Consider the following 9,884-nt stretch of genomic DNA (forward strand, 5'->3'; position numbering starts at 1 on the left):
GAAATCATTCCTCCTTGTCCTGTCACCACACGCTCTGTAAATAGTCTTGTCCCCTCTTTCCTTTAGGCTCCCTTCAGGCACTGGAAGGCCGCAGTTGAGTCACCCCAATCCCGGCTCTCTCATCCTTTCCTCCCTTCCTCTGATCAACTCGCTGGCCGCCTCTGGACTGGCTCCAACACGTCCCTGTCCTTGCTGTTCTGGGGACCTTCCCATTCCTTCCCTTCCCGGCTCGGCAGGGCCGCTCCCGGCCCCGCGGCTCGAGCGACTCCGGCCCCGCGGCGGGAGCTCCGCCCGGCCCGGCCCGGCCCGGCCCAGCGCGCCCGGTGGAGGCGGAGCCGCGCAGGACTCGCCGCTGCCGCCGCTGCCGGAACGGCCGCTCCCCGCGCCGGGGCCATGGAGGAGTTTCACCCCCACAACGATGAGGTAGGGCCGCCGCCTCGCCCGGCGCTGTGTCCGGAGCCCTCCGCCCGCCCGAGGGGCCGGGGCCGAGCGGCGCTGCCCGGGGCCGCGGGGTGGATGTTCCCTCCGGGAAGGAGCCGCTGGGGCTGTCAGACCGCGGCCATTTTTCCAGGGAAAAAACCGATTTCCAGGGGAAAATCCCAGAAAGTGCCGGGCCCGGCCAGCGCCGCGGGCTGGTCCTGCCTGTTCGAGCGGAGGAGCCGATCCCTCCCCGGATGCCTCTTCAGGGCTCTGGCACCGGCTTTCATTTAAAAATCAACCAAAACTCCAAGCAACTTAAACACGAATGCCCTGGAGGTTTCTGCCCCTGCCCGAGTGTTGGGAGTTCGTGGCTGTGCAGAGGCGGGTGGCACAAGGGAACGTGCCACGATTCCATTGTGTGCCAAGCCAAGTGCCCGTGAGCAGGAAGGGTAGAAAATAGGAGGAATTAAAACCTGCAAGCTTTTTTCTGTGCTTGAGAAAGGTGTTTGGGTAAGGTAATGACTGTGCAAACCAGTCTTTCACATATTAGGGTTGCAAAACCGTGTGTTGCTCATGGGAAGCAAAATGTAACTGTGGGTTAGCAAGTTTGTGAATCCTGTAAAAACACAGATTAAGAGCCAGAGGAAAAAAATTGTCATTTAATTTTTCCTGGAGACTATTCCTGTGACAAGCATAGACATGGTGGAATTTAATCTTTACTGAAGACGTAAAGTGAACCTGTTTCAAAGTTCATTGAGGTCTGAGTTTTTTAGCCCCATTCAAACATCACTAGAAAAGCAATGCTAAATAACAAATGTATGGAGCTGGGGAAAAAAAGATTTTAAAATTATACTAACAGACTACAATGCAAATAACCAGACACAAGGCCTAATCATTATGTGTGCTGTAGAGTAAAACTATAATTTGTGTACTTTTCTGGCAGAAATAATAATAATAATAATTCACTTCTATTGCAGATGATCTTCAATGCTGATGAGGCCCACAACATAGTTAAGGAGGTAGGTTTTAGCTAACCAGCTGGGTTTTGAAGAAATTCTTTACCATACCTTGCACAGTAGTGAAAGCAGTTATTTTCCTTGACCATCCCAAATAAATATAAACTTACATAGAATTAGTATTTATATAAAGACAGAGTTTAACTTGGAGCTGCTAAGCTTCATCCAGTTGTTCAACTTCCTAAAGAGGACAAGGTAGATGAGAGGGGAACCAGATTTGCATTACAGTGGAAAAAATGAGGGTAACAAGCACAAGCTGCAAGGGAAATTCACTCCAATTTATTTTTTCCCCTTTATCCAGCTGAAGAGAAGCTAATCACTGGAGAGGTTGCAGGGATAGCTTGTGGAGTCTCCATCCTTAGAGATTTTTAAAGCTTGACTGGACAAGGCCTCGAACAATGTTATCAGACTTGGAAGTTAGCCTTGGCATGTGTGGGAGGTTGCACTCCATGAGCTCCTTGTTCTAACTTTTAAAATACATTTTTTGCAGAGAAAGAATAGGATGAAAGTGAGTAGTCTGATAGTTTAAATTAAACACCTAGTAACTAGAAAGTGATTAATGAGAAGCCTGTGGCTCACAGATGTTCTCAGGGTTTGTAGGGAGATAGTGTTTTGAGACAGGGGTTTCTAGAGGGACTCTGCAGGTCTTTCCTACCTGCACTTTTTGAGGCTGCTGCAGATCACAGCAGCAAGCTCTTGGATGTTAGATAAACAACAGTTCAGCCCTTTATGTAACTGCCCCTGCCTTGTGTTAAAGCCGAATACAGTGTGACACAGTCACTCCACTGGGAGTAAAGCCAAGTGTTTCTACCTCTGATTGGAAGCTTAACCAGGCCCAAGGAGCTCCAGCACTGGGTACATCTCTGGAAGGACCAAAATCCCTGAGGGGTCTTGTCCCTCTTCTGTCTTCTATTGTGTTTTGTGACTGTTTCCACTGACTGCTGAGGCCAGCTTTGTGCAGTGTGGGGTCAGAATTAACTGGGCTTTTCAAAATCTGGGGCACAGGTCTCTTACACAGCCTGTTAGTGGGGGATTAGTGCATGGGATACCTCTTACTGAATCACAGGAAAACACAGTTTTACTTCCCTTACCTTTTCCAGGTGTGTGTTTCTTAAGTGAATTCCTCAGCTTTAAGAAGTATCCATCAGCACATAACTCTGAGTTTCTCAAGAGCAGAGAATGCAATTTAAGGGTTACAGTTTGAGAGAAGGATTTTTGTTCAATCCTTTTAAGTTTAAGCAAGTGTTGGCCAATCTGTAGCTGTAGGAAAGCATCCAATTTTCCAGCAGTTCAGCTGTTTCTTGTGCTGCAAGATATGACCCTTGAGTATCTTCCCCATCTTTTGAGCAGGGATGTGCACTTCACTGTTGTCACTCTGTCTCTGAAGGTTTTGGAATTTTGGTTATATGCTCAGACAGGTTGGCCAGCCCAAGCTGACATTATTGATTTAAGTAGTGCCATTCCCCATTACAGCAGCTTCTGAAAGCCAAACTGGAGCTGGCAGTCATTAGGAACAGTGGGATGTGTCAGGATCTTCACTGGCAAAAAGATCCATTCACTTGGTACCCAAAACATGTGGCTTTCCTGCAAGAAATGTTTAGTCATTTTTATACCTGTAATATTGTGGTAAATATGTACTAAAAATAAATTTCCAAGAAAGGTCATTTTACTTCCCATTCAGCAGCTGATACCTAATGAGCTCGAGTGATTCAAAGTAACCTAACTGCCAGAAAAATATCCCTCAGTTTATGCAAAACATTTTATAATTCTACATTTTGAAGTCTGTTTACTGTAACTATTTTTCCCCTCTGTTCTAGTGCATAGAAAATGTTTTGGGCAAGGCAGATTATAATCACAACAAAGTCAACCAATGGACTGCTGCTATAGTAGAACAGTCACTGACCCATCTGGTGAAACTTGGGAAAACCTATAAGTACATTGGTAAGTACAAGCAGCTGTACTTGTAGCACAGGCAGTCACAATAAATAATTGCTGAAAGGTTCAGGGAAATGCTATAAACAAAACAGAGCAGGCACCTGAACTCTTCTGTTACAGAGATTTTTAGAAATACCTGAGGTAAAGCTGTGGCAGTTTTACCTGGGCTGAGCATGCTGGCAACACTTAACACAGATTACATGTTATGTGGTATTTTCTGATTTTTAAGCAATTCCAAGACAATTATATCAACATTTTAGTATCAGTTCAGGAAAAAATTGCTATCTTTAGTAGAATTTTCAATCAGATTAAGCCTCCTCTAAATAGAGACATCTGGAAGACTTTAGTCATGTATGCAAAGTCCCATTATATTTATGTGTATACACGTGGAAGGAAAAAGATAAATAAGAAAGTTTACCCTATTTTGGTCCTTTTGTGGAGTGTTGATGTAATAGCAAGTGTTTATACTCTGTTCTGTTTTGAAAGTCTTGGCCTCAGGTTGTCAGAGGTTTTATGACCTTTGCAGGTCATAGAAAAGCTGCTCATTACTGGAGTGTGGTTTCATAAAGGGGTCCACAAGTATTTTTGGGTAACAACTCTCATCAAGTGTGACTTCTGCTGTACCTGTGAGGACAGCACCTGCAATCCCATTCTGAGAGGCACAAACCTATCTAAGTAGTTTAAAAGATAAAACCCATAATCCTATTAGCCAGTGTTTTGTTGAAGCTGTTGTCTTCATGTGAGTAAAAATAATCATGAAATGAGTAACAAGTTCTTGAGGAAAATACTGGGGCCAAAGGGGTTGTCAAAAAAGGTTTTGTCTAAGCTGAATGCCACGTGCCAGCCCTTTGGAAATGTAATCCAGGCTCCAGTTTGTAAATGCTGAATGATTCACCTCTTCTGCTTTAATTCCCTGGTTTTATGGCTGTATCTTGCAGTTACCTGTGCAGTGATGCAGAGGAGTGGAGCTGGTCTTCACACAGCAAGCTCATGCTTCTGGGATACCACAACTGATGGTAAGCATCCCCATCCAAACAGAACATTTGTAACAAGAGAAATATTACTTCTTGCTCAGTTGTAGTAGTTGGGTTGAACGTTTTTGGGAATGGCTGTGGAAGCAGTAATTCTGAGAATGAGGTGCTTGTTTACAATCCCAGCAAAATTTATCAGTCAATGCAGGCATTAAAGGCAGCTGCTTTGTAAATGATGAGAAGCAGGAATAGAAAAGCCTTTCATTCTGAAACAAGACAAAAAACATTTAATTCTCTCAGCTGAAGAGGCAGAAAACGTTGCTCACAGTAAATACATGTGGGTAGCCCTAAACATATCTGCCTGCTGTGAGGGGACAGCTACTCTGGAGGAGAAAGGAACTTAGTGAAAAATATAAATAGTTTGACTTACAGTATGTGTTTCAGCTCTGTAACTGTCAGCCAGGCTTTGGATGCATTGTATTGCTTCAAAATTAGTTCTAAATAGATTTTTTCATAGGTTGAGAATGTCACCGGGAAACAAAATTAAAATAATTTGTTGTCTGTCACAGATTCAGAAAGGTCTTTTTAGAGGACTGTGCCAAGGTTTAAGTTTAAAAACCAGAGAGGGCCTCAAAAGGTCAACCAAGCTTAAAAAAGAAATCATAACAAAATTAAGTAAACACAGTTTAGTCTTCCTATTTCTTTTGCTTGTAAGGCATGGATACAGCAGAAGAGGAAGAAAGCAGAAAGTAAATACACTGGAATATTTGATCCAGTTCCTTTTCTGATTTCTTGTCTGATTGTCATGCCAGTTTCAGTATGGGAATTTCGAGGATTTTTGCAAATCCAGCTTTTAAAGAAAGATACTGGAATAATGTTTTCCTGTTAACTTTCTTAAACTTACAAGTCTCACATGAGGTAGCAAACAATGTATAAGTTAATAAAAATGTTTTGGGGATTTTAGTTTTTTTTATAGCCAAGCTGACATAATACTATTTCCCTTAAATTACAACTTAAATATTCATACTAATCTGGCATCATTTACACTTCAATAAAGTGCCTGTAGTAAAGACAATGGAATTCTATTGTAATTTTGTAATAATCTCTTCCAGGAACCTGCACAGTGAGATGGGAAAACCGAACCATGAACTGCATTGTCAATGTGTTTGCTGTTGCTATTATCCTGTAGCTGACTGGGAGAGAAATAGAAGCAACACCGAAGCCTTTAAAAAATAAATCATCCTAACCCATGGCTAAATATTTCAAACTATTATTTGTTTCTGTATGAGCAGCATACAGAAGTTCTCTACAGAGAGCATACAGTCTAAGCCAGTTCTCATAGATTAGTTATCTGAAAGCTAGCAAAGAAATTTAATATATATATATATATAAAATATCTATCTATCTGAAGAGAAAATTTTAGTAATTTAAATATTTAGAAGTATGTTAATGAGAAGTTGCCACAAAGATGAGTAGAATTTATGTCAAAGCTAATATCAAAGATATTTTATTCCAGAGGAACAAAACACATCAAAGGAAATGTCAAAGGGGAAGCAAGACCTCTCAGGATTATGGTGCCTTTAGGAAAAAATTATGAACACAATTCAGAGTGGATATACTGTAAACAATACTGGTTTTCCATGCCTGGTTAAACAAAGCAAACTCTCCCTTGGAATGCAGGTGCTTGTGAAATTGCATGAGCATCACTTTTTGGGCAAGCATGAATGTTTACATGGACACTAAATCCAGGTAAGCTTTCCCCCTGGAGGCAGAGGAGGACTTTGCTGGGACAGAGGTGAAATACACCCAGTCCTAGCAGAATTCTAATTTGTCTTCACATGAAGAGCATAATATTTGTTAGCTCTAATTCAGGGAAATATGCTGGGGATCTGACACCAGCCCTTAATTCATCATTTATAAATCTGATAACATTCTGAAGGTACTTAAATTTGATTTTATTCCATGATTACAGAATTTGTGACAAGCACTTTATTGATTCCTCATGCAGGAGCCAGGGCAATATTACTGCACCCATGCTCCAGGTAGGATTAAAGTGATCAGTGGGAAGGCACAGACATTTCTAGAGGCTCTTGTTAGCTTTGAAAACACTTATCAAAGTAACATATCTGTCCTTATGAGAGTTCTCCTATGTTCTCTAAGTCTTTAATTGGATCTTAGTCCTGTGAGATAAAACAGTTAAGTTTTCAGCACTAAGAATTCCCCTCCTTTAAAGATTTATGCAAGTTCTTAACTTTGCTCATCTGATGAGTCTTAACTTGAAATATTACACGTGGAAGAAAAGCATTTGCACACCTGCAAGTATTTGCTGGATTGGGGCCTACATTTTTGTTGATAAATGCACAAATTATATGATAAAGAGATGTATCAATACCAAAAATGCCTAAATGATTGCTGCCACTAAGTGGCAGCTGCATTAAGTTGTTTTCTCAGATGCTGCTTAAGGATAGAATTTTTTGTTTATATTGTATGTCTTTGAAAGAGACTGGTAACAGCCTAACAGTACTGTAGGGCTGTTTTGAGTTTTAAGAAATGAATATTAAAGCACTATTATGCAGTTTTGTTTGGTTTGGGTTGTTTTTCAGATAACTATTAGGGTATGAGACAAGAGTCCTGTGCAAAGAGCAAGCTAAAAAATATTTTACTGCTTAAATTGTGTATATGTGTAGCTGGTGTGACACTACAGAAGGAGCCCTGTGTATGTGTAGTTTACAATAATGTTCAAAGTATCTTGCTTTGCAGACAAATAAAATTCTGCTTTTACCGAAGTGCAAGTAAAATTAATACTGTAATGCTGCATTTGCCAAAGGCAAGTGTTGTGTGAAAATGTGTGTGTATGTTGTACTGACCTTCAAATGTAGATGAATAATTAAGCATTATTTGGGTTAAGATAGAAATTTCTGAATTAGGTTCCAGCATCCAAGAGCCAAATTGTAGAACTGACAAAAAAACACATTAGTTTCACTCATATTTGGGATTGTGCAATGTGAAAAAAAATGTGTCGTGCCCCTGTCATGGGTATTGAGGTGCAATGATCAGAAGAAATATTCCACATAGCTAATTGTAATCTCATTTGGTATTTTTGCTTTACTTGAAAACCAGGTGCACTGAGTAAGACTATCAGTTTAATGAGGCTTGGTGAAGGTCCTCCTGCAGAAGAACCCTAGGAAATACTGCTTAATTATATGACTGTTTAATTTTTCTTTCTACCAAAAAAAAAATAAAGTTTTGCCTTAGTTGTATTTTTGCCTTAGTTGTATTTTTGCCTTGTGTTCTTGATCAATATAAAAATTAACTGAGAAAAAAAATCCTCTTACTTCCCTTCACTTCTTTACAATAGTGAGAACTTGGGAAATACATTGAAGATGCCTTTTAGAGACAAAATCTTGTAGAAATCCTGTTCCAGGCTTGGCCTAATTTCTTACACCTCTATTTCTCACACCTTTTCCCTATTGTGAATCTTGATGGTATAAGTTAAAGCTATTTTACTACAGAAAGATTATTATGAAACTCTGGGAAAATATTTTCATTCTGCATCATGTCCTAGTAAACTCAACTTGTTTTCCATCATTCTTTTCCCCATCCTCTGTGGGTACACAGAGCTACTTTTAACTCTCCTAACAAATGCTGGACATTATTATCTGCTTTTCCAAGTAGTTTATTTCAAGGATAAATCTGTGAATTGCAGACTATGAAAGCCCACAACATTCCACTGGTATTTTCTATCAATACATATTTTCTTGTGGCAATTGGGTTTGAGTTACAGTTAATAATGGGGATTTTATTAACAGGACAGAAGGGTTTGTATTAAGGTACAGCCCATGTAGAGGGCACTGTGTGTCCTCATGTATGATTTCATGATGAAAGACACCTGCTGTTCTTCCCACGCAGGTTTTGTTAATGTAAACAGAGACGTGTGAAAGTGGAAGTCAGGGAGCAGATTTGTTACTTTCCTCGTTGCCTGCTGGGTGTCTGCCAGTCACTCGTTACCTTTCTGATGGCTGTGATCCCACTGCACTCGATCTGTGCCTCCAGAGCAAAGTCTGCTGTGTTCAGCTCAGATTCATGCAATCCAAAGCACTCACAGCAGCCACTGAAATCCCAGCTTGCAGCTAAGCCATGTGGAGCTGGATGGGAATGGCAGCACACTGATATTTTAAATACAAAAAAATAAACTGTTAGCTCCTGGTGGCCTGCATGCATCAGTGCAGTGGCTGCCATACAGAGACAGACAGGGTTTGTTCTAATACAGAGAGCAGTTCCTGTAATGAGCAATTCTTGTCTGATTATTGGGATGTGCCTTGCTGCCTCCTCTGCAGTCTGACCAGGTCATTTTGTTCCCATTTAATTTGGAGAGGGATTTTTTAGCACAGTCATGGTGTTGATAAAAGCACAGAGACCGTCTACACCCCCATCAGAATATCCTGAGTCAGAAAGTTCTGTCTGTGCTGCAGGACCTTCCCAGCTCAAAGCCAGCCCCAGTTTGTCTCTCAGGGAGTATCAGCTGAGAGGTGATATCCTGTAAATGCAGCAATAAACTCAGCTGTACTGTGGCTCCAAAGCCATGCAGTCACATTTCTATTGAGCTGCTCTGCCTGCTGGGTCCCTGCCAGGCCAGGGGTCTGTGGGCATTGGTTGTGTATGGAATGGTTTCTCTCTCCCTCCTCCTCCTCGAAAGCTGCAGCCAAACACCACATGCCCACTGATGTCACTGTCATATTTTCTGGAAAAATCCCTTTGCCAGTATTGGAATAAGATCCCAATATTACTGGGTGGAACGTGCCTGGGCTCTTCTGGCCCTTGCTGCTTGACCAGAGGCAGCAGCTGTGGTGTTTTCACCTCAGAGACACCCCTGGCTCACTGGATGTTGCAGCTGGCACTTGGAACAAGTCCAGGCAAGCAGGAATTCAGTTTTTACCTCTAATGGAAAGGCTTCAGGCAAGGTGAAGAGGAAAAGGAGACGGATTCTGCTGGAGGGTTTAATCCAGAGTTTTATTCCATGGTCACAGATCTCCCAATCTTGGTAACAGCTCCAACAGAATCCAGACCCCATGGTCCTGTGTCTTTTTAGGGAAAGGGGGAGGGGAAGGGGCAGGTGTGCCACCAACCAGGTGGGAGGGGGCAGTCTCAGGGGACAGTGACACCAGACTGGCCAATGACCCAGGGATGAGGGGCATCTTTTGAACCTGACCAACCAGACACGCCCTTGCTGGAATGTTAACATTGACAGACAGCACTCAGCAAGGGGGCAAGGGGGAGGGGAAGGGAGAGCTTGGCACACCTGAGGGACTGGGAAAGGTGAAACAGGACATTGCTTCACACTGCAACACGCCAGGATTTCTTCTCCTGGGAAGCTGAGAAGTCTCAGAGAAAAAGGAAAACAATATTATCTCATTTGCTTCTCCTGTGTTTTGCTGCTTTGGAATGTGGTCAGAGATTGTTTATCCAATGTGTGAATTGTTTTAACTTACTGACCAATCCCAGTCCAGCTGTGTTGGGACTCTGGAGAGAATCATGGGTTTTT

At 42.0% G+C, this 9,884-nt stretch overlaps 1 protein-coding gene across 1 annotated transcript; it reads left to right on the forward strand.

The window, feature by feature from the left end:
- The first annotated feature begins 266 nt into the window (after positions 1 to 266).
- On the forward strand, positions 267 to 7,602 carry DYNLT3 (dynein light chain Tctex-type 3). Its single transcript, XM_054654492.2, has 5 exons — positions 267 to 423; positions 1,398 to 1,439; positions 3,254 to 3,377; positions 4,310 to 4,387; positions 5,455 to 7,602. The coding sequence occupies exons 1-5, from the start codon at positions 394 to 396 to the stop codon at positions 5,529 to 5,531; spliced, it is 351 nt and encodes a 116-aa protein (XP_054510467.1). The 5' UTR covers positions 267 to 393; the 3' UTR covers positions 5,532 to 7,602.
- Positions 7,603 to 9,884: the final 2,282 nt, after the last annotated feature.

Source organism: Agelaius phoeniceus, chromosome 2 (assembly GCF_051311805.1).
Source record: "Agelaius phoeniceus isolate bAgePho1 chromosome 2, bAgePho1.hap1, whole genome shotgun sequence".
In the NCBI taxonomy this organism is placed as follows: Eukaryota; Metazoa; Chordata; class Aves; order Passeriformes; family Icteridae; genus Agelaius; species Agelaius phoeniceus.